This window comes from Haliotis rubra, unplaced genomic scaffold, assembly GCF_003918875.1.
Source record: "Haliotis rubra isolate DU_JTF1 unplaced genomic scaffold, ASM391887v1 Scf122, whole genome shotgun sequence".
In the NCBI taxonomy this organism is placed as follows: Eukaryota; Metazoa; Mollusca; class Gastropoda; order Lepetellida; family Haliotidae; genus Haliotis; species Haliotis rubra.
This window is the reverse complement of record NW_025765137.1, coordinates 594,876-620,558: the sequence shown is the minus strand read 5'-3', so window position 1 is coordinate 620,558 and position 25,683 is coordinate 594,876. Positions and strand designations below refer to the sequence as shown.

Genomic DNA, 25,683 nt, shown 5'->3' with positions numbered 1-25,683 from the left:
ATGTAAGTTATTGGTAGTACAGACGTTTTAAAAGACTACATACAGATTGTTCAAGACGTTTGGGGTGCCCTTTTAACACAGCGATCTTAAACGTCGAACATAACAACAATGGTTCTCTCTCGTGTTCAAGTTGCAAACTGTACAAAGAAACATTCAATAAACGCCATTAATCTGGACGGGTTTACTATCTGGATTAACAAAATAGTTTTACACTGTAAAACACCTATGTATTATACATGGTGTTTTCAACATCAACTGCCCAGACAAGAGGGATATCCCAAGTTTCGGGGATTTGTTTTTCAGATAAACTAATCTTCCACTTTAATTACAATGTTGACTATGTTTTTACAACGTCTAGAAGTCAATTAGCACTGCGCAACAGCCAAAAAACGATTCTCGTATTTTTAACATTTTCAATAGCCATTTCATCGTCTCGCAACTTTGTCGGAATAACGTCTGACGTTATCTGAAACCGCATGTGAAAGGCTGAAACTGATTCCGGCCGATATCCTTTTAAAACCGTCGTTAAGTACACTTAAGTTACACTTACACTTACACATGCGTAAGCCTTGTGACCCTGTGAGTGTCAGGAAAAGGTTGTCTGGCACATTAACAGTTAGAGATGGAAGAAAATATCAGCATCCTCTCTTTGATGCTATCTATTTCAGACACAGACAATATATATTGACGTAAACTCTCTGACACGTTGAAAATACCATAATTATTCAAACGAGCGATTTTACATTCATGCCATACAGTAACAGCCTAAAAATCTGCCAAGAACTTTAAAGATTCCCTGAGCCTCGCCAAAGACCCCTTACACTTCACATCCATCTCCCTTCATAGATACCAAACAACAAATAATTAAACCCATCCATAATTTCTTTTCCAATTTCCGCTGATCGTTTTGATATCTGACTCCTCAGTAACGAGCAATTTTGGGTGGTTCCTCCGTGATGAGAGATCGAAGGTCACCGTCGACGATGTTGTAACCACGGCTAGCCCCACGGCGACCACTACTGGGAGTTCAGCATCATGATATATTGCATAGGTCTATCACAAGTAGGATCTTAAGGGTGTAATTATAGTGTCGGGCATTGCTCCTGCGTTAACGTCTATTGATTAATGTCTGGTGTGGGTGTGAACTATTTCAAGTGCTTATGTAAAGTACATGTATGAAATACATGAAGGAACCAATAGACTATTGGTTGTTTTTGTGTCACGTGGTGTTTGTGTCACGTGATGCTTGTATCACGTGGTGATGGTCATCTGCTACCCTTGCCCTTGAATACACCAAACAGACCAACCCCACACATTGTCCAGACATGCTAGACATACATCACACTTGTCGTGTAGGCAACTTGTTCAATACTATGCAGATATGCATCATATGGACACCGTGACGTCCTTACATAAATTTTGTTGACACCTCGTGCTGTACTCTCTATTTTTATGTACATCGTCTAGGCACCTCGTATCATGCTATCTAGATATCGTTATACACATCATCTATACACCTTATATTAACTATTTAGATTAATTTTCGTTATAGTCATCATCTTCACACCGTGTCTAAACACTGAAGATATCAGTATATACACCGTCTAGACACCTTATATACACCGTCTAGACACCTTATATTAACTATTTAGATATTGTTATAGTCATCATCTTCACACCGTGTCTAAACACTGAAGATATCAGTATATACATCGTCTAGACACCTTATATTAACTATTTAGATATTGTTATAGTCATCATGTAGACACCATGTCTAAACACTGAAGATATCAGTATATACATCGTCTAGACACCTTATATTAACTATTTAGATATTGTTATAGTCATCATCTTCACACCGTGTCTAAACACTGAAGATATCAGTATACACAGAACCTTATATTAACTATTTAGATAGTTATATATACATCGTCTAGATACCTTATATTAACTATTTAGATATCGTTATAGTCATGTCTCTAACACTGTAGGTATATCAGTTATTCTACATCATCTAGACACCTTGTATCATACTATTCGGATATCGTTATAGTCATAAACATCATGTCTAAACACTGTAGGTATCAGTATATATTCTACATATCTAGACACCGTGTATCATACTATTTGGATATCGTTATAGTCATCATGTAGACATCATGTCTAAACACTGTATGTATCAGTATCAGTTGTTCTACTCATCTAGACACCTTGTATCATACTATTCGGATATCGTTATAGTCATCATGTAGACATCATGTCTAAACACTGTAGGTATCAGTATCAGTATGAGTTATTCTACATCATCTAGACACCGTGTATCATACTATTCGGATATCGTTATAGTCATCATGTAGACATCATGTCTAAACACTGTAGGTATCAGTATCAGTTATTCTACATCATCTAGACACCGTGTATCATACTATTCGGATATCGTTATAGTCATCATGTAGACATCATGTCTAAACACTGTAGGTATCAGTATCAGTTATTCTACATCATCTAGACACCGTGTATCATACTATTCGGATATCGTTATAGTCATCATGTAGACATCATGTCTAAACACTGTAGGTATCAGTATCAGTATGAGTTATTCTACATCATCTAGACACCGTGTATCATACTATTCGGATATCGTTATAGTCATCATCATCATGACACCATCATCTAGACACCGTGTATCATACTATTCGGATATCGTTATAGTCATCATGTAGACATCATGTCTAAACACTGTAGGTATCAGTATCAGTATTTCTACATCATCTAGACACCGTGTATCATACTATTCGGATATCGTTATAGTCATCATGTAGACATCATGTCTAAACACTGTAGGTATCAGTATCAGTTATTCTACATCATCTAGACACCGTGTATCATCTATTATATCGTTATAGTCATCATGTAGACATCATGTCTAAACACTGTAGGTATCACTAGATATCAGTATATTCTACATCATCTAGACACCGTGTATCATACTATTCGGATATCGTTATAGTCATCATGTAGACATCATCATGTAGACATCATGTCTAGAAACACTGTAGGTATCAGACATATGTCTAAACACAGGTATCACTATCAGTTATTCTACATCATCTAGACACCGTGTATCATACTATTCGGATATCGTTATAGTCATCATGTATCATGTCATATCACTATCAGTTATTCTACATCATAGACACCATGTCTAATCATGTAGACACCATGTCTAAAGACTGTAGGTATCTGTATCTACATCATCTAGACACCGTGTATCATACTATTCGGATATCGTTATAGTCATCATGTAGACATCATGTCTAAACACTGTAGGTATCACTATCAGTTATTCTACATCATCTAGACACCGTGTATCATACTATTCGGATATCGTTATAGTCATCATGTAGACACCATGTCTAAAGACTGTAGGTATCACTATCAGTTATTCTACATCATCTAGACACCGTGTATCATACTATTCGGATATCGTTATAGTCATCATGTAGACACCATGTCTAAAGACTGTAGGTATCTGTATCTACATCATCTAGACACCGTGTATCATACTATTCGGATATTGTTATAGTCATCATCTACATGTCGTGTTTCCAGTTTATACATATGTTCATGTACATCGTCTGGACACTCTGTATGATACTATATAGATGTTGTTGATTTGATTTTGATTTGATTTGATTTCTACATATTTTATTCATTGAAGAAAAGGATTGGGCACAAGTTTTCCAACTTAATGACGCCCTCTCCCAATATTTACAACAATGATATTTACATGAGAAACAGGGAACATATACATGAGACATCTTGAGTTTGAGAATATAACAGATTAGGATGAAAAGAGGAATCGTTTAGTTTGATTGATGTAATGATGAACGTGTTTGAAGATGTTCAGATTTTCTTCAGTTGAGAGGTCTGCATTGCCATATGAAAAAGACATATGTCTAGTAAATATCTATTTTGTAAAATATCACTTATGGTAGCTAACAAAGTTTCTCTATGTAATTTATAAAGGGGACAATCCAAGAAATATTGAGATACATTTTCACAAAGACATCCGCAAGACCATGATGGATCGGTTATAATGTTGATTCTATACAAATCATTGTTGAGCGTATTTACGTTGTATCTTAACCTTGAGTGTAAAATATTTAGCTCACGTGTACCAGATGAAAAGTATAGATGTTGTTATAAACATCATCTGGACACCTTGCCTATGTACTATAAATTTATGTACACCGTCTAGATACCTTGTGTTATACTATTTAGCTCAGTATTATTATAAGATATATTTTACTAACTAAATTGTTCGCATGAATGCAAGACGTTATTTAAGTTCATGAACATTTGCAGACATATTTTTCTGCAATTTATTATTGATGTTTGCCCACTGACACCCCATATCTTACTAATTACTACAGACCCGTGAAGGTCCGGGTTAGAATATTGATCTTCAGCAACCCATGCCTGTCGTAAGAGGCGACTAATGGGATCGGGTGGTCAGGCTCGCTGACTTGGTTGACACATGTCATCGTATCCCAATTGCGCAGATCGATGCTCATGATGCTGATCACTGGATTGTCTGGTCCAGATTCGATTATTTACAGACCGCCGCCATATACCTGGAATATTACTGAGTGCGGCGTTAAACAACCAACCTATTTATATATCGTTATAGATATCATCTTGACACCTTGCCTACGTACTATACATATCTTTATGTACATCGTCTAGACACCCTGTATTATGATATTTAGATATCGTTGTAAACATTGTTTTGACACCTTGCTTACGCACTATACATATCTTTATGTAATCGTCTTGGCACCTTGTATTGTACTATATTCGACATCTGGATATCCTTATAAGACTCGCCTTGGCATCATGTATAAACTCTGTAGATGCTCTCACATACATACTGTATCTCAGTCTGTCTCTTCGTCGCTGTACCGCAGTATTTTCTCTTCTGCCCAACCCTAAATTCTCCCTTATCATTGGGGCCCTGTTTCAGTTGAAAAGGAATTTTTTGTTTTTATCAAAATTATATCATAGTCAGGGACTAAGCGTTAGTCCACCATCGTCTAAACACCCCTGTAGACACCGTCAAAACATGCAGATGTTACCGATGATCCGTACACCCTGTTTCTATGTACAGTCTTATGCTATATACAGAGTTATGCTATATTGTTTGATGACATCATATATCACATCGCTATGCAATGTACATGACACAAGGCCTTCTCTGTCCTTCATAAATTGACTGTGCATAGACAAAAACACACTTCTTCAACGACAAAACAGCCACAGTATGCCATGTTTGACGCCGGACACATATATATTATACCAGTCATCGGATAAGATCACACGGGAAGACTGAGAGGCAACAGGTGATGCTGCCGATCGGGAAATCTCTTCCGTCAGATGAGCCCGCTATATGGCGCGGTGTCACGTAACCGCGGCTGTGACCGGAAGGGAAGGTTGTGGTGACCCAGCAAAGGAAATGTGCTGGTATACGGATATAATTATGTACGTGTCTAGTGACGACATGAGCATATCAGGAATGGAACTCGTGTATATCTGTCCAAAAAGACGAATGATACATGTAGATGGACGTGGAATTTGAATTCTCAACATTTTTAAAAAATTGAAAAAAATACCCCAACAACCCCTTGCGGCTAAGTTCGTTGTATCTGAAGATCGCTAGACATATGCTCATGAACATATATTACAGGTTCTTAGGGTGAAAACCACAATAATTAGGTTCGTGAAAACCACTACATCCGAGTGAGTTATGTAATTCCTAGATGCATAATGTAGATTGGGAAGATTTTTAAACAGATAAACCTTCCAGTTTGCTCACAGTTTTACAGACCTCATGAAAGAGCTCGTTATATCTGACGGTTGACGTTAAAGTGGCAGGATAACCAAAACAATACGTGGCTCTCAGACAATTAGGGACCGTTTATGATTTATGGCTAAGGGCGGATAATGATGATTTTAAAGTGTGTGTGTGTGTGTGTGTGTGTGGAGGTTAGGGGGGTCATCAGTTTTGTACACATATGTACTAGTGGAGGGGTCATAGAATTTGTACATGACATAGGTGGGGGTTGGGGGTGTCAGTTACTTTATTCATAAATTTTAAGGGGGTGGTGTTCATTCAGATTGTACATGCTACTCCATAAAACCACACACACACACACACACACGCACGCACGCACGCACACACACACACACACACACACACACACACACACACACACACGGACTTGTTCAAGTAACGGACTCTTCTTTGTGTGCACTTTTGGACTGGGATACTGTACACAGCTCACATGAGACTCGGCTGTCAGATACATAAACACCCATTTGGCATATGCATTATATATTGAAAGCCGGATTGTGTTTCGTATTCATCAGGCGGCAATATTCCTGGGTCAGCAGTATTGAAGTGCAGAGGCACACAACAAAATCCCTGATCGATAATGGCAGTGTCGATTCACAGGTGTACAAGATATCTTTAAAAGAGCCTGGTCAAATAACCTTTCAAGTTGGGTTATCATTTCGTACCCAAATTAAGAATGAGTGAGTGACTGGGTGGGTGGGTGGGTGTATGTACGAGGGGTGGGTGAGATGGGGGCGCGGTGGGCGAGCTGGCTAAGGCGCCAGGTTAGTGATCCAGCGAGGTTGAGGTGTCGGGATCGAGCCCACCTGTGACCGGGTGTAAAAACCTTGGAGTAAACTTTGTGTGCAGACTCTTTCAGTGTTGTCACAACCCCTAGTGTACAGTACATAACCCTGTGCACTTAAAAGAACCCACTAATCCGTTGGTATTGACCAGATGGTGGCCACATGAATACGTGCAAACACCCAGTTGCAGGTACAGCAACGTGCAGTGAACATGGACAAAGTACTGTGACTATGTGCCCCAGTCCACCCAGCTGTGAATGGGTACCTCGTAAGGATGAGAAAGCCACAATAACTCGGTGAGTCGTTGTCCAAGGGGCTGCAAGAGTTGTATACTTCCCAGTGGAGTTGAGATTGATAATGCGAAGTGCCGATCGAGATTGAAAATACCAATGATCGAGGGCAAAATACCAGCGCCTTGATATGCACTAGTGCGTGGATATATGCGCTATATAATATAATAATAATAATAATAATAATAATAATAATAAAAAAGATGAGTGAGTCAGTGGGTGTGTAGGTGGATGGATGGGTGGTGTGAGTGAATGAATGAATGAGTGCGTGAGTGGTGCAGTCGGTTCAATGGCATATCGGTATTTCTTCGGTTTGTTTCTTACTTTTTGTGTGTTATTGATAAAAATTATAGCGTTGTTGCATTAAAAAGTAAATTTTCCAGCCAAATATAGGATACCCAGTATTAACTATACCCAAAAACAATTTCCGTGACAAAAATAGCTGTCAAAATTGTATGAATCGATCACCGAAAATCAAACAATTCTCAGGCGAGAGAAGATATGGTATATGATTTTATTTTTTGGGCAGTACTAAAATTCCACGGTTACCTGTTTTCCTTAACGACTGAGTTGTATCCCTGAGTTGTCTCTCTGACTTCAGGGGAAGATACCCAAGTTCTTTGTACACTGCACCACACAAACTATCTATCAGAGTAGCTGTGAGATAGTTGATACCTTTCCGCCATTTTAGCGATTCGTACACCGAATTAGACTTGTAAATACATAGCAGACACGATGTATTTATCTTTCCGGAAGTGATACTTTTCACGTATTCTTCCACCTCCGCAGTAAAATGTAGTCCTGCAAATGCATACAGCTCTTTGGTGACGCGAAGGGGTTCCTTTGCCAGGTCTTCATAAAATACAAGCTTTATCCTACCTGGATACTTCATTTCCAGCTGTTCTCTAATTTTAATATCTTTCAAAACATCTTTACACGTCTTTTTGGCGTAAGGATACACTTTCGGCGATGGACTATTTCCGTACATCATTTGTGAGCGAATAGCAGCTCGAGGGTCACGAAACAGATGGATCATCTTAACTGATTGGCTAGCTCCGAGGATAGTATCCATGGCTTCTATTGGTAGACGGATTTCCTTGACAACGCGCACTTTTGAGGCTGAGCAGGGTTTTTGTATGAGATGTAAGCATCGGTATATTTCCACCTTTGTAGCGTTGGTTCGGTGGGGCTCGATGCAGTCGAAATAACGCTTTGTATCTCGACTATGTTTCAGATGATAATGGGTTAATGATTCCATATCTAGGTCAGTTAATCGACATTCGAGCTTTGACCTGATGATGTCCGACACTTCGCTTATATAATCTCGTTTCAACCTGAAATACATACAAGAGTTGTTCAAAGTACAAGAGTTTATAATATCAACTACAAAGGGTTGAAGTCATGTTAAAACTAACCTGAGTGGAGTAGACGACAGATGCAGCAGCTACAGTTGAGTTACGTAGTTGTTCCCCTTCAATCGTTTCAGGATTTGCGGATAGTAATCCTATATTATAAGTCAGTGGTATAGTGCGACAATGCTGAATACTGAATAAGCGACGTAAATCCCTTCTCAATGGAATATATTGGTGGAACAATGGTGCAAATGGCCCTTGTTTGCTTACATATTGCCTGAGGTCTATTGTTGGTTTCCTCAACGGTTGAGTAGACTAGTGGTTAAAGCGTTCGCTCGTCACGCTGATTACCCGGGTTCGATTCCCCAAATGGCTACAATGACTGAGGCTCATTTCTGGTGTCCTCGTCGTGATATTGCTGGAATATTGCTAAAAGCGTCGTAAAACCAAACTCACTCACTCACTCTCGATTTGTCAGCGCAGTACCCGTGTTTGTTAGTTACACAAAAGCGGGGTTTCATTTCACTTCAAGCTTGTTGTTTAACGCCATACTAAGCAATATCCACTCCAAAATACCAAAATCGTTGGAATGTTCCCGAAGCTGCGTAAAACAAGTCAGCATCAATAAACAACACATCAGTTTAATTAACAGATTTGATTATTACTAAATGCTAATACTTGCCGTGTTGGAACTTCGAGAAATTTCATTTCTTTACTTTCCGAGTCGTAGATGCCTTTAAGTGACTCAAACTCATAGAAAACATCCGGGCTAGCCTCAAACAAACTTCCGGCAAATGTAGACCCACTGCGCATGTACGTGAGGATGATGACACTAGAGGCTGTGTGATGGTTTAGTCTTCTGTAGAGATTGTTTGCTGCAACAAGGAACTGGATGAGATTGCATGTCGTAGGATTATTACGACGTAGGATTATTAAACATATTAAGATTAAATATACATTGCGTTACCTTTCCACGCTCTCTTGATTACCTTTATAATCGATCCCCATCGTAAGGCAATAGTTACATTAACACTTTAATATGTTTTCGTTAAGTTGATATTTTGATATGAACACATACGGGAGCTAGGACAAATTCAATGTATTAAACGTTTATTTTAAATTTGCTCGGGATTTCTTACACATTTGCCACTAAAAGTATGCAACAACTGATTAGTGTATTAGATAAATACATATCATAGTCACATGTAATTCGGAACAAGCGTGTGATGCATGTCCCTCGCCGTGATTTTGCTGCAATACTGCTAGAAGCGGCGTAAAACTAAGCTCACAAACTCCGAACAAGCACACAGATGAAAGTGATCGTGTCGATATCCGATCGACTTAAAAACGTTGAACCCGGATTTCAAAACGACCGCGACTAATCATGATCCTTTTGCGACACGATCGGATCCAGGATTGCAAACGAGTAGATGTAGGTTTGAGGTGTCTCCCGATCCACAAAGCGTTCGTAAGCCTATGATAAACTGAGGAGTTACGATAGGTCGTAGAGTTACGGCATTCCTACGCCTGTTATAAACTATAAAGTTACGATAGGTCCTAGTGCAACGACATTCGTACGCCTATTATAAACTATGAAGTTACGATAGTTCGTAGTGCTACAACACTCGTAAACCTGTAATAAACTATAGAATTACGATAGGTCACATCGATGATTGGGACCGTTTGCTATTATTTTTGTTCTATTAGTTATAATTATTAAAACTTTATCTTAAGAACAATTAAAACTGAAAATATTGCCGTCTTCATTCGTTACATACCACAGTACAACAGCAATCCAACAAGCAACAGGCTCACCAGCAGTGGCAGGGGCCGGCGGTACTGCAGCATCCTGAAAAAAGTGAACGAATCAGTGTCAGTGAACATTTATTGAGAGCTGGCCTGCTGGGAGGACGAGTTGGTATATTGACATTCCTACTCACATACTCACACAATGCTAAAACAGCTTCTTGCAAGTCCAGCTCTACACACAAGTACACAATGTATCCGTTTGGAATCGTTTATTCGAATATGAGTGTCCAATAGTATTTTAAACGCGAATGTGCAATGTATTTTGAACGTCAATGTGCAATGTATTTTGAATGAGAATGCCAAAATGTACGTAAATATGCATGCCTTGTGCATTCAAAAAATGAACGTCCTATATGTTTGGAAAGAGAATGTACGGTTGTATTTAGTATGTGAGGTAAATCACCGAACCTGACCTTCCGATCGGTTTTGACGCCTTTTACAACAATCATGTGCACAGGCTTTTTGGGACCAACATCAAATTCAGATCCCGAAGGACGTTGAATGCACATGTACGCGTCCTAATGCTGCGAGGCGGTGGGGTAGCCTAGTGGTTAAAGCGTTTGCTCGTCACGCCGAATAAAACTAAACTCACTCACTCCCTAATGCTAGATATAAAGTCTTGAAGAGTGACAAAGAAAAGAGAGATCATGGCAAGGGAAAAAAACCTAGAAGAGTAAAAAAAATAAACAACATAAATTGAACGATTAATAGATGCACACAGGGCCTACCTGAATGTTCTGTCACCCAGTGTCCCAGTCTTACAATGTCCCTACAGAGAGAGAAAGTAGATCAGGGCCACACTCCGGTGTTGAGAATCTGCAGCAAGGCAATGTCACGACTGATGCTGTTTACTCACTGTGAAAAGCACATTATTCCACAAAGCGGATTACATGTAGAATTCACGTAAAAAGATGGTAGCTCGGTGTCAATATAATGGAGTGAGTCTGTTAAACTGCAGCATGGTGTCTCTGTGGGCTCGGGCGATAGAAACGCCATTCGCCACACACACGTGCATGCACGTCATTCTTAATCCATGTTCACAAATAATAGCGACAACACACATTTCACATTCAAAAGCAGTCTCTGCTACAGCAGTCGAATGTAGGAATCAGGATCTTAAAGGTCACATGCAACCAAAAAATCAAACATAATTAAAACACAATTATCACTTATTCATGACATATAATATACATTGCTGGTTATGAAAAAACATATAAACAAAATTATAAGCGTACAATCGCAAATCAAAAGTGCAAATATGTGTACTTGGGTTTACTTCCCAAGAAACGAAGCAGCCGGGATACCGAACCCAGTCAGAGCGGGTGGGTGTGCACTCAAGTGTAACGGCTGGTTCATTTGCAGATGCCCTCACGGCTCATTGTGTGTGTATATATAGAGATGTTGGGTTTTGTAAATACATGCTCATTTTTTGTGTATAACAGACATCATAACATGTCATGTGTACAAGTATCACACCTGCCTGTCTGTGTAATTACATAATGTGACAGAGACCGAATTCGGGACATAAATCAATGCATTTTGTTTATGGTGTATAGCCTGATTGGTGTTAAGTTCAAATTGCATGTGGTCAGTTGTCGCAGTTGTGTATTGAATATGGTCATTAGCAGACAGGCAGGCAGACACATAGGTGTCAATTAAACAGACATTGAGTTTTGTCTGTGACAACGACATATCTATATCACAGTTAGAAATTCTGTCAACGCTAAATAATGACATTGCTTTTAAGTATCCAACTGAGAAAGTGACTCGGTAAGAAGAACGTGTGGTGAAATAGACAAATGAAATTATATAAACAGTTAATCTACTGTCATAACATATAAAAAGCTCGCGCCTGTGAAATATCAACAAAACATTAGAAAAATAGCTCACACCAAAGCCTTTACCGAAGATTCACCGGACAACCCGCTTCCAAGCTGCGTGAACCTATTTCACTGCGCACGTGCTATGAGCGCAGCCCAGCAATTGAAACCACTTGAATTGCCCCAAGCGCTGGGGGAAAATTAGTGAATCGTTTGAACTACGATTTCGCGCGGGTTTTTCATCGCGTTATTTTTCAACTTTATAAGTTGAATTTGCACTTTTGATGACTTGTTTCGGTAAGTCCATACCGAAAGGTATCAGAATCTGCAAAGTTGTGTTTTACGTTGCATGTGACCTTTAAGTATAATCCATTTGACTTCATTTGAGACCGATGAATCGCTCAGTAACACAAAATCTAATATATGCAACAAATTCAAACCTTGCACATGTCACATTATTTTGTTGTCACTTTTCGATCATTATTTTGTTGTCACTTTTCGCTATTTCTTACGAGGGAGAACCACTTGCTGGTAGAACAGCCAGGTAATCAACAAACGTGTGCAGTGAAATTTCAATTTCACACGAACAACTCGGACACCTGGCTGTTCTACCAGCAGGTGGTCCTCCCTCGTAAGAAATAGCGAAAAGTGACAACAAAATAATGATCGTTAGTTAAAGAACTTTTTTATTCGGGTGTCCAAAATTATGACACAAATCATCAGAGTTGGTCTTTCGATTTCATGTGACTGTGCAAGGTTTGAATTTGTTGCATTTATTAGATTTTGTGTTAGTGAGCAATTCATCGGTCTCAAATGAAGTCAAACGGACTGTAACTGTTGATTAATCAATATTTAACAGCGATGACACCGGGTGTTCGCAGAAAGGTGGGCGTATCCTTTAGCCCATTCCACGTGTGTATGTGTATGTCTTAATACCCTGCCACTTAATCACCCTTTATTTAGCTACGGATATGTCGAAGTTTTTATTCGATGTATTATATAACACCGACCTGCGTAAACCTAAACTTACTCGAACGGGTCTGGTGGAATTGCTTGAGTCCGTAAATTGTATTTCTTCGAAATGTAGTTGATATCATTTCAAACTTATATTCATAACAAACCGATGTGACTGTCAAGAGAGTTGACAAGATTGTTTCAGAAATATTGCGAAATTAATCAACTTATGTGATTCTCTAAACACGAGACGCCGTTGTTTCTGTTATAAGTGTAATGCACTGGGCATCAGAAGTACTAGTATAACAATATATATTTGTAAGGTCAGTACATCTAGCAGCTGATTATTACGAAAGCCTGATGCTACCTCAATTGTAGCATAATTTTGTTTCAGCGGAATGTATCGTTGTTTCGATTCTTTTCTCAAGTATTTTCTCGTTGCTTCATGTTTCTTGAAGAAAAACCCTTCAAATGTCAGTTATTTTCTCGTTGCTTCGAGTATTTCTCGTTACTTCATCATTCTTTACCCTAAAACCCCTTGAAATTGCAATTATTTTCTCGTTGCTTGGATAATTGTTTCAACATTTCTAGTATTTTCTCGTCACTTCAAGTTTGTCTTGAAAACTTGAAATTTGGGGTATTTTCTCGTTGCTGCGGATGTTTTCTCGTTGCTTCGATTATGATCACAGATCAAGGAGACCTTCGATTGCCACCAATATAAATATGCTGATAACATACTTCATATGATTATGGACGACAGTCCTATTACATTGTATACAGTACGATGTCTTTCATCAATGCGTTGAGATCATTCTGAGACGATGAACTCTATACAACAGTTGCAAGGTTTCAGCACCATGGGTTTCAAGGCTTCTGACTCCTGATAAGGTCTTGTATCCCAAATGAATTGTCAGATCAGTAAAAGCAATGTTATCTAAATGGCAACAAACGAGTACATAAAGGCTAAACGTTGTGGACAACCTTTGGATCATTAAATGTGTGTTATTCCACCAACACAAAGCACTTTGCACAAGGCTTTAGTCTGTTATTTTGTTATTTTGTCATCCACAAAACGTTCGTAGCACTACGACATTCGCAAGCCTATGATAAACGAAAGAGTAACGACAGATCGTAACGTACGTCACGATCGGTACCCAGTGCTTGACGTGGCTTTGAACTTCCGAAACACACTGTAGATTTGGCACCGGCAAATTCAGCCTCTTCCAAAATAAGAAATGCCCGGCGATCATTATGCAAATGAAATTGACGTCATTTCTGCTATGGCAATATTTTACACCACAAGGGGCAAGCTTTCTATATTAAGGTGATTCAGACACCTCGTTATCGTTGTGGATTATGTTAAAAAAATACTCAACAGCAAACCACGCCAACGCAGTCCATGACAGCTGGACCCAGAACGGTTCCGCCACCCCTCATATATGTAAATATGTTTCCAAAACTCATCCCTACACTAGACGCCAAAAGAAACGTTACCCTCCTATCTTTATGAATCACTTAAAAACTATCAAAGATATTATTAGCATTGTCTTGTGACAGCTGACACTAATTGCCAGGAGATCGATAACCCTTGTAGCAGCGTTGTTACCTTCCCTTTCAAACCTCATGTGTCATGTGTGGGTCAAGTGGAAACCCAAATGTTTATTTCAAGGGTTCTAACATAATGAAAAGGTGTAGCGGAATGTGCTGACAATTGGTACGAAGTTTTTATATTTCTTGCCAACAATCCGATACAACGAAGTAAGAGGCGGTAACAGGATACACTACATGTTTCGCGGGCGGTGGGGTAGCCTAGTGATTAAAGCGTTCCCTCGTCACGCCAAAAGCCCGGGTTCGATTCCCCACATGGGTACAATGTGTGAAGCCAATTTCTGATGTTCCGTTATATTGCCCTATATGGCAGTGTTTGTAAAAGCCGGCAGTGTTTGTTTGATGTTGGTTGGTTGGTTTTTTCGTGGTTTATGGTAGTGTTTGTTTGCAATTGGTTTCGTGGTACGCGCCAGTATTATATGGCAGTGGTGGTTTTATTGCTAGCAGTATTCCAGCTATATGGTTTCGTTGGTTTAACGCTGCAATTAGCAGTATTCCAGCCATATGGCAGTGTTTGGTTGGTTGGTTGGTTTTCGTGGTTTAACGCTGCAATTAGCAGTATTCCAGCTATATGGCAGTGTTTGTGGTTGGTTGTTTGTGGTTTGGTTGGTATTCCAGCTATATTTCGTTGGGTTTAACGCTGCAATTAGCAGTATTCCAGCTATATGGCAGTGTTTGTTTGGTTGGTTGGTTTTCGTGGTTTAACGCTGCAATTAGCAGTATTCCAGCTATATGGCAGTGTTTGTTTGGTTGGTTGGTTTTCGTGGTTTTACGCTGCAATTAGCAGTATTCCAGCTATATGGCAGTGTTTGTTTGGTTGGTTGGTTTTCGTGGTTTAACGCTGCAATTAGCAGTATTCCAGCTATATGGCAGTGTTTGTTTGGTTTGGTTGGTTTCGTGGTTTAACGCTGCAATTAGCAGTATTCCAGCTATATGGCAGTGTTTGTTTGGTTTGGTTGGTTTTTCGTGGTTTTACGCTGCAATTAGCAGTATTCCAGCTATATGGCAGTGTTTGGTTTGGTTTGTTGGTTTTCGTGGTTTTACGCTGCAATTAGCAGTATTCCAGCTATATGGCAGTGTTTGGATGGTTTTTGGTTGGTTTTCGTGGTTTAACGCTGCAATTAGCAGTATTCCAGCTATATGGCAGTGTTTGGTTTGGTTGGTTGGTTTTCGTGGTTTTACGCTGCAATTAGCAGTATTCCAGCTATATGGCAGTTGGTGGTTGGCAGTGTCCAGCCATATGGCAGGTTTGTTGGTTTGGTTGGTTTTCGTGGTTTTACGCTGCAATTAGCAGTATTCCAGCTATATGGCAGTGTTTGTTTGGTTTGTTGGTTTTCGTGGTTTTAACGCTGCAATTAGCAGTATTCCAGCTATATGGCAGTGTTTGTTTGGTTGGTTGGTTTTCGTGGTTTTACGCTGCAATTAGCAGTATTCCAGCTATATGGCAGTGTTTGTTTTGGTTGGTTGGTTTTCGTGGTTTTACGCTGCAATTAGCAGTATTCCAGCTATATGGCAGTGTTTGTTTGGTTGGTTGGTTTTCGTGGTTTAACGCTGCAATTAGCAGTATTCCAGCTATATGGCAGTGTTTGGTTGGTTGGTTGGTTTTCGTGGTTTAACGCTGCAATTAGCAGTATTCCAGCTATATGGCAGTGTTTGGTTGGTTGGTTGGTTTTCGTGGTTTAACGCTGCAATTAGCAGTATTCCAGCTATATGGCAGTGTTTGTTTGGTTGGTTGGTTTTCGTGGTTTAACGCTGCAATTAGCAGTATTCCAGCTATATGGCAGTGTTTGTTTGGTTGGTTGGTTTTCGTGGTTTTACGCTGTTATCAGCAGTATTCCAGCTATATGCATATGGCGGTGGTCTGCAAGTAATCGAGTTTGAACCAGACAATCCAGTGATCAACAGCATGGGCATCGATCTACGCAACTGGGATACGATGACAAGTGTTATCCAAGTCAGCGAGCCTGACCACCCGATCCCGTTAGCTGCCTCTTAGGACAAGCATGGGTTGTTGAAGACCAATTCTAACCCGGGTTTTCGCGGGTTTGACACTCAGTGACATAAGACACTACTTTTAACCAAGACTACACTTGAACACCTTGTGTCATGGCTTAATTAAAGCGGTCCTTTCATATGTCTTTTACCGACGTTTGTACACTTTGCGTCCAATGGAATCTCTGTCGGCGGTTAACGGACACAAATTATTGTTCGGCGTTCGCGTTAAATAGTTTCAGATCGTTTAAGTCCGCAGAATTTACAACGCTCTCCAATGATATTCAAACGAATATTCAAAGCATTGCGTGTATTCTTTTCATTTCGAAAGAAACGTGTAGAAGAAGAAATCGATCACCGGCTCATTTAGAAACCCCATCACATGCATCATTTTGAAAACGATTTCCGCATATGAATATAATCACGAATTCCGTTTGCCAGTGTATCGTAATTAAGCTGAGTAATAGACGGTGCAAATACATTTATCATGTCTTCATATATTTACAAATCAATACTTTCATGTGTTTCTTTTGTGTTGACTCCAACAACTGATGCGTTCAGAATATCAGGAATCAGCGGGGTAACGTGAGTTTAAACATGTCAAAACCCTTGGTTCGCTTCCATATGGGTCGAATGTGTGTTGTGCATTCTTGGTGATATTGCCGTTAACTGTCAAAACGATGCCCCATAACAGTACAGAATTGCGGTCAGAGAGGTCGGGAACAATAGCCAAATAGTGGTTAGTCAATAATTAGATATATGATCATATCCTTGTTATAATTGAATACACTTTCCATTAGCCGTGGACCTAATTCATCTTTGAAGCTGAAACGACAATCTTTAGTACATAAACCTCAGTTACAATGTATGACATAGTTGGATACGACGGGATATCATATAGGGCGATGTTCCCGTACACTTAAACCTCAATGAGGGGTATTTTGACATTAATGGACATTAGGACCCGGTGTGCGTCAGTTTGGCAACTATTCAGATTGGTTTTGGATAGCGTTAATGTAGAATTGATTCCCTGACGATCCCTGAAGGATTGTGGATTTGAGCTCTGGATCCCCTGTGGTCATCGGTTTGACAAGGAATACTCCCACTAGGTTGTGTTACTAAACTTAAAATAGTCTGAGACTTGCGTCCTTTCTGACTTCCCTGAAACATTAGGTTGATCCTCTGTATGTTTCACTAAACGGGTTTATTTTAAAGTGAATTTACACCAATACTACATATCCGCTATTTTAAACTAACTTTTCAGAACCTTTCGTCATGAGTCACTTTAAGTGACAGTGTGCCCCATTTTATACATGTGTTACTTACTGAAATGTGCAATGAAAGTGGGCGGTGGGGTAGCCTAGTGGTTAAAGCGTTGGCTCGTCGCGCCGAAGACCCGGGTTCTATTCCCCACATGGGCACAATGTGTTAAGCCCATTTCTGGTGTCCCCCGCCGTGATATTGCTGGAATATTGCTAAAAGCGGCGTAAAACTAAACTCAGTCAGTCAGTCAGTGCAATGAAAGTGATTTCTGTTTTACATCACTTCAGCTAGTCTCAAGCGAGGTTTGTTTATTGTTTAACGCCACACTCAGCAATATTCCAGCTATACTGCGGCCTGTAAATAATCGAGTTTAGACCAGATAATCCAGTGATCAACAACATCAGCATCGATCTAGACAATTCAGTGAGCGAGTCAGCGAGCCTGACCAGTTGCCTCTTACGACAAACATTCTTTGTTTCAGGATCTTCACGGGTCCCATTTCACGGCGGACGACAGCAACAAACGCGCTTTTAAACAATGTACCCATTCATAACGGATACAAACTCAGGTCCTCGGCGTGATGAACGAACGTTTTATGATTAACCACCAGGACAGCCCGACGCACTAAGGACGCTAAAGAAGTATTCATACATGTTCGTATGAATATTTATTAATTTGTAAAGCGTGATATGAACCCTTCCACGGGATACTCATTGTCGTTAGGTCAGTGATTAAACCTAGCATTTTTACATGCCATGTGACTTTACATAGGACCTGTTTACACGGAGTTGACATGCGACTCTTACCTGGGACCTGTTAACACTGAATCGACATGCGATCTTACCTGGGACCTGTTTACACTAATTGAGTCGACATGCGACTCTTACCTGGGACCTGTTTACATTGAGTCGACATGCGACTCTTACCTGGGACCTGTTTAAACTGAGTCGACATGCGACTCTTACCTGGGACCTGTTTACACTGAGTCGACATGCGACTCTTACCTGGGACCTGTTTAGTCGACATTGCGAGTCGACTGTTTACGAGTCGACATACCTACCTGGGACCTGTTTACACCGAGTCGACATGCGACTCTTACCTGGGACCTGTTTACACTGAGTCGACATGCGATCCTTATCTGGGACCTGTTTACACCGAGTCGACATGCGACTCTTACCTGGGACCTGTTTACATTGAGTCGACATGCGATCCTTACCTGGGACCTGTTTACACCGAGTCGACATGCGACTCTTACCTGGGACTGTTTACACTGAATCGACATGCGACTCTTACCTGGGACTGTTTACATTGAGTCGACATGCGACTCTTACCTGGGACCTGTTTACATTGAGTCGACATGCGATCCTTACCTGGGACCTGTTTACACCGAGTCGACATGCGACGCTTTCCTGACTTGCGTTCACACTCAATCTGGGGCGGTGGGGGTAGCCTAATGTTTAAAGCGTCCGCTCGTCACGCCGAAGGCCCGGGTTCGATTCCCCACATGGGTACAATATGAGAAGCCCATTTCTAGTGTCCCCCGCCGTTGCTGGAATATTACTAAAAGCGGCGTAAAACCATACTCACTCACTTCAAACTCAATCAACATGCAAATCACGCGAGACATATGTTTAAAAAATACTGAGTCGACATGCAGTACGCACCTAACACCTGTTTCAACCGATATCTCGCACTTGACACTTCCGATATCCATCAGTCCGAAACTGATTATTTACTGCCGATTTGTAGTTTCACAATATGCACAGCTGGGTATGCGAGGTCAGTCGCCGTTGCGATCAATATTTTAGATATTACTTATCAAGCTCATTGTGTAAGGAAAATTTAAAATGATGCAGACTGTTAGTGAAACATTAGCATTTCGGTGAAATCAGTGAACAAGCACTGGGTGCAGACAAGTCAAGGATCATAACGAAATGGAATTATTCAAGATCACCGGATTCTGACACGAACATGGAAGGCAACTACGCTTTGCAATTGCTGTACCTTTGACCACTGAGCCATTCGGGTCCCCGAATACACAAAAGTAACAAACTAAAAATACAAATGGCAAAACAATCATAATAATCCTACTGAGGTAAACAATTTAGTCTGGTATTGATGTAATAAACAGAAAAAATACTATTACTTCCCTATTAATAATCCAAACATGAAGACATTTCCATGGCATTAAAGGAAAAACATTTGTAATAATAAGCTGAAGTTGTTTTATTATGCTTCCTGCTTAAGGTTATTATTTCCGTGTTCATTAACGGAGACCCGCAGACTTAATCCGCTCAACGCTCCCCGTTCACGTTAGCACACCGACACAGCCTGGAAGTATGTAAAACTGTACGTGTACGTCGCCCGTGCTTCCTTGAGGTAAAGAGATTTCAGTTAGTCGTCTTCTGGAAAATTAATGAGCTAAAATATTTATTTCCTTTATATGTTCCCTAATGTAATGTTGCTTGATTCGTCTGAAGAGGAAAATAATTTCTTGTCTTACAGAAGTCACAGGGACAATCGGCATTAAAGTACAAGTCTCCGAAAGCCATTCATGTTGAAGATATCTTCAGCCCGGTTGACATGTATATGTCCTTTTTCCCAACTAGGGATAGACTCTAATGATTTCCCTTACGAAGGGTATCTAAGTGCTGCTAACACTTGAACATGAGCATAACACACGAGCAATGGACTCGCCGAGCTTTCCGATCAACCAACAGCCGGACGGAATAGTATGGAATCCTAGAAAGGATATGCTTTGTCGCACTAACACAAACAAGCAAAAAGTGTGAAAATTAACGAAAGTGCGATAATTGTCATGCTTCGAACAATATTTTACAATCAACCAAGGACAACAACGTGACAATGCGACATAGCGACAATGTCCCTTCTAGGATTCCATAGAAACCTGAAGCGAAACATGACAATGAGTTAAGTGTGGCACTATTCATCCAAACACTTGAGTAATATCCCCCATAATTCCCTGTTTCTCCTGTATATTGTTTTATGTAACTCTGCTATTATAGCCATGCCACACAATGATTTCAAAGAAGGGCGTAAGTTCGATACTGGTGCCCCCAACCAATTGTAGGTTGTTATAAAATATATAAGAGGGGGTGAACGATGTGGTCAAGGAGGAGGCGGTAGTAACCGTTTTTATTTAAACGAGGGCAATCATCCCTAGGATATTTAATAGACTGTCCTGAAAACAAAATGAAACCAGCAAAAAATATCATCTCACCATAAAGAGTTGCGTCCCTTTCAAGTGCCATGATCCGATGGTTCAGCGTTCGAATTAAAGATTCGCCCTTAATATGATCCCTGGTGAATCAGTGGCATACCCTCGGTTGTGAGTTTCATGAAGTGGAACACGTTTAAAACTTTCGTCACTTGGCATCGGACAATATCAACTCGATTAACACCTGTGACTTTAATATTGTGAAAACCCAACGTCACAAAATCAGTCCTGAAAAATCGTCACTATCAACACTATCAATAGTGCATTTACACAATGTAGGCTGTGTACGCTTTCAAAAAGCAAAATTAGAAAGAAGAAATCGTTCTCGATAAGAGACCAGAAGGAAGCCTGAATAGAACTTGTCTCTATACGTAATCTCTGAATTCCAAGGTCACAATGGTTGTTTGTGCTACTAGTAAAGGACTGTTAAAGGTCTTTGTGAATTAGCCGTGCGTACTTCCATGAAACCGATTGTTGATCAGCCTACGACCACTAGTCTGCCTTGCTACGGTTACACATTATCTTATGAACTTCGACATAACCCGCTCAGGTTTTGACACGTGTTCTGATAAGGACACAGCAAAACACCCTCTATTCGAAAGTTGGTTGGTTGGTTGTTTAACGCCGCACTCAGCAATATTCCAGCACTATGATGGCAATCTGTAAATAATCGAGTCTGGACCTGATAATCCAGTGATCAACGGCATGAGCATCGATCTACGCAACTGGGATACGATGACATGTCTCAACCAAGTCGGCGAGCCTGACAACCCGATCACCTTTTACCATCCGAAAGTTACCCTCCTGATTACCCAAACTTAGCCATTGAGTAATGTCCCATACATCAGTGATTGATAGTGTGAACAACACCTTACGCCACCGGGATACGACGACAATCAACCAAACCCCGAAACTGACCCCTGATCATCTTACTCACCTCGTAAGACCAGCATAGTGTGCTGGGCACCAGTTTGAACCCGGACTTGCACTAGGTTTTAGAAACTGGTTAACGTCTTCAAACTCGCCCCCTTAGATTATAGAAAAAAAACATATAACAGACTGTAAGTGATTCGATGTTTTCTCTTACGTTTCTGCTTCCATAAACCGCAAATGTTAAAGTGACCATTCAAATGGGCTATTGATGCCTGATGTAAAACTGTCTTCATCAACCCATGCATGTGGTAAGCGGCGTCACAGGTGGCGTTGTGGTAAAATTAGTACAGTACCGTTATATCTGGCGGGATATTACATGAATGCCAGCCCTGTCCTCGCTGATATCACTACTTCTAAATATAGCTGATATGAAAATATATACAACTGATATGAACTATGCACATGTCTGAAGGAAAATAAATCACAAAATCGAAGCAATTTTCATCTGGTTTAATCATGATTGAGGCACAGTAAATCATATGATTGATCATGCACCGCTAAGGGTTTAACAAGATCCATATTCTATCGCGGCAATCCTTAGCAACCGCCATCATGGAAGAAAGCTTCTCAAAAGGAAACAAAATCTCCCACAAGTAGCCTCTTTTCATTCTAGGGTCATAGTTTCAGATATGACGTAATAATATTTTTTTCGTCCAACATTACAAAGGATACTTATAATTCCTCGTCACCCAACCTTTGGTCTGCAGACAGAATAAACCCATTCGTTTATTATGAACAGCTGAGACATAAACACAACATTCTATACATATTGATGTTCACGTACACAGACAATAAACACAATTCAGTTTATACTCTCTCGTAATGCATATGGTTGATAATACAGACATGCATTTGACATTTCTAAAATTATGATACATTTCCATTCGCATTTCAGCAGTGATCGAAATAACGGCCTGCCCGCCTGCCCGAGGCTGGCAACTTTCGTGTCGGGCTGCCTGAAAAACGTCTCCGCAAGCCCGATTGTCTGGCTGATATTTTTAAATACCTCCCTTTTGGAAGCTTAGTATGAAGATATATTTGATTCGGGTATCGCTCTAAACTTTCGCTATCAAAACTTTTCAGAAAATATATCATTTTGATGATGTAAACCGATAAGGGGAATTGCAAGTTTAACAGGCTCTTTTCAAATGTCACAGGCTGGGGATGTGACTGAGTATTTAAAATCATACTTGTTGTTTTTAATTTGCTGAATTAATTCACATTTAAAACAATGATAAATGCAATTTATGAGTCATAAAAGCGGGCAGGCAACGTTCAAGACGGGCAGGCAACATTTATTGGTCACCTGCCCAACTGGTTGAGTTTAAATATTATTTCGATCAATGCATTTCAGATACTGAAGTATCTACCTGCCGGCTCCATATCTATTACATGTAACGATGTTTCCTTGGTATTCAAATGCTGCCACTGCTGCCATGTTTTATTGCAATGACCTACCTTCCAGCGAAAGTAATCAGTCTGGCACTTTCGGTAACGGCTTTATATAACTGAGCTTACAAATGTGCAATAATTACATATTGATGAGGACGAACAAGCGAACACATGGCAGTGCAAATGTTCCCATATAATTGTCAACGTTTCTTCTCGCTTTCTACTGCACTGTGGGTGAACATCTAGAAATAAATAAAGGAACACTTGTACTTGCTTGGAACATGTGGTAGTACAGGTGTTCCTATATCATTGTCCACGTTTCTACGCGTTTTCTACTGCACAGTGGGTGATAATCTGGAAATATATAAAGGAACGTTTGTACTTTTTTGGAACACATAGAAGTACAAGTGTTCCAATATCAGTGTCCAGTTTTCTTCGCGTGCTTTGTACTGCGCAGTGGGTGGAAATCTCGAAATAAATAAAGGAACACTTGTACTTTCTTGTGTGCCGTTATTCGTGTCAATCAGTATTTTTAAATCTACATTGTACGCTGTATCTCCCGCTGTCTCAAAAACTACTAAGGACAAAGATGTTTACGGAGTTCCCTAAGGACATTAATCACACAAGGAGGCTGCAGTAAAGGTAATATACCCAGTTAATACTGCCACTATTTGTCCACTTGGTCGTACGTCAAGGTTGATATCAGCTTGACGCATATACAACGTATTAACCGAGCCCATGCGAACATCGCCTTAATAAATAGGGTATGTAACACATTGTGCAGGCTGTAGCTCTCAGAACAAAACAACACTGACAAACAAAACGACCATATATAATAAACAATCATGATTCCACCACCAATTTCAATACGCTCTTGATTCTGCTGTTTTATGACACCAACATGATGTTCAAATCATGCACTTCCCTATTCTGACATATACCATATGTTCCCCTGCTATTCAGGTGAAACTTGACCTGTATTTGCATGTGTTTGTGACGGGTCACTGCCACCGCGGGGCAAGGTATCATCGCTAAACTGACTGAGTTTGGTTTTACGCCGCTTTTAGCAATATTCCAGCAACATCACGGCGGGGGACACCAGAAATGGGCTTCACACATTGTACCCATGAGGGGATTCGAGCCCGGGTCTTCGGCGTGTATCATCGCTAAAGGAAAGCACTCGATGAGATATGTAATGAACAATGACACTGTGTTGTTTATGTTAACTATTCAAAAGCAAATTAAAACTAAATAAAATCGCACGTGCAATGTACAATTGTTTGACCGAATCTGCCCCATATAGTGTCTCCGTCATATACGTTTCACGTTAAGCGCACATATGCACATATACTCACACATTAACGCCTACGCTGCGGGAGGCTCAGAAATCATCGTGCACTCAAATTGTATCGTTGCTACTGGTGGTGCTTGTCCGAGACTCATGGTCACGAACATACACTTCTCAAAAAATAGCATGAGCGCATTGTTACTGACAATGTAAATTACAAACAGTGATATGGGATGCCAAGAATATCTAACCTATTTCCCACGCAGAGTTGCGTCCCTTACACGTCATTGGATGCACTGGACCAGATTCGCCAAGGTTAGAATCCTTAGCTTTTAGCTTCATACCGTTGCTCCTGGTAAACATATGGACCTGCAGCACTTCAGAACGTCTCCCACATCAAATTAATACGTTATGATATATCTAATACTGTATGATACATCGGGCAAAACAACATCAAACTAAACTCATTCACTGATTGATATTAATCTTATCTTACATGGCAATGCAGGTCTCCCAATCACTGAAAACCAGAATGTTTTTAAATATGTACATATCTATATCTCTCACACAAAACACTTTCTCAGTTAACTTCTGTTGTACATCCTACCCTTTGTCTGTCACTTGTGTACTTTGTTGTAAGATGAATTGTGTAATAATCTGGAGAGGGCTCTAACTTGGATAACTTGAGCCCAATCCTTTTCTTGAATGAATAAAATATGCTTAAAACAAACTCATTCACTCACGTAGTTAATACGACATTCATTCAGGTTAATTATTATTTCTGAAGGATATAACATACTGAAAATATGAAAATAAGAATAACGATGTCAATATAACATTACCTAACTTGCAAGAATACCTTCTTGTTATTAACGTAACAGTTCCTCTATGTGAACAAACGAATCCTTTCAAAGTTTAGCTGCAAACGGCGATGGACCGACCACCAGACTTGACCCTGTTACGTTCAAACAATTCTGCCACAACGTTTGATGTATTAACTAGTAACACATTGCTTTCCCCAAATTAAAACGGTTATTCATAGACT

General features: G+C 40.1%; 1 protein-coding gene across 1 annotated transcript; it reads right to left on the bottom strand.

Annotated features, from left to right (window-relative positions):
* Positions 1-7,503: 7,503 nt before the first annotated feature.
* LOC124265897 (carbohydrate sulfotransferase 5-like) lies at positions 7,504-24,793 on the bottom strand. Its single transcript, XM_046700749.1, has 4 exons — positions 24,720-24,793; positions 10,120-10,190; positions 9,024-9,216; positions 7,504-8,323 (listed from the first exon to the last, which is right to left on the bottom strand). Exons 1-4 carry the CDS (start codon positions 24,791-24,793, stop codon positions 7,504-7,506), a joined length of 1,158 nt encoding a protein of 385 aa, XP_046556705.1.
* Positions 24,794-25,683: the final 890 nt, after the last annotated feature.

What these genes read in the sequence shown, in the direction of transcription:
- LOC124265897 (XM_046700749.1), bottom strand. Translation starts at nt 24,793, where the DNA reads ATGAGTCTCGGACAAGCACCACCAGTAGCAACGATACAATTTGAGTGC. An exon ending in ATTTCTGAGCCTCCCGCAGC is followed by an intron (nt 10,191 to 24,719) that starts GTAGGCGTTAAT and finishes CACTTTTTTCAG; the next exon opens with GATGCTGCAGTACCGCCGGC. An exon ending in TGGATTGCTGTTGTACTGTG is followed by an intron (nt 9,217 to 10,119) that starts GTATGTAACGAA and finishes TCCTTGTTGCAG; the next exon opens with CAAACAATCTCTACAGAAGA.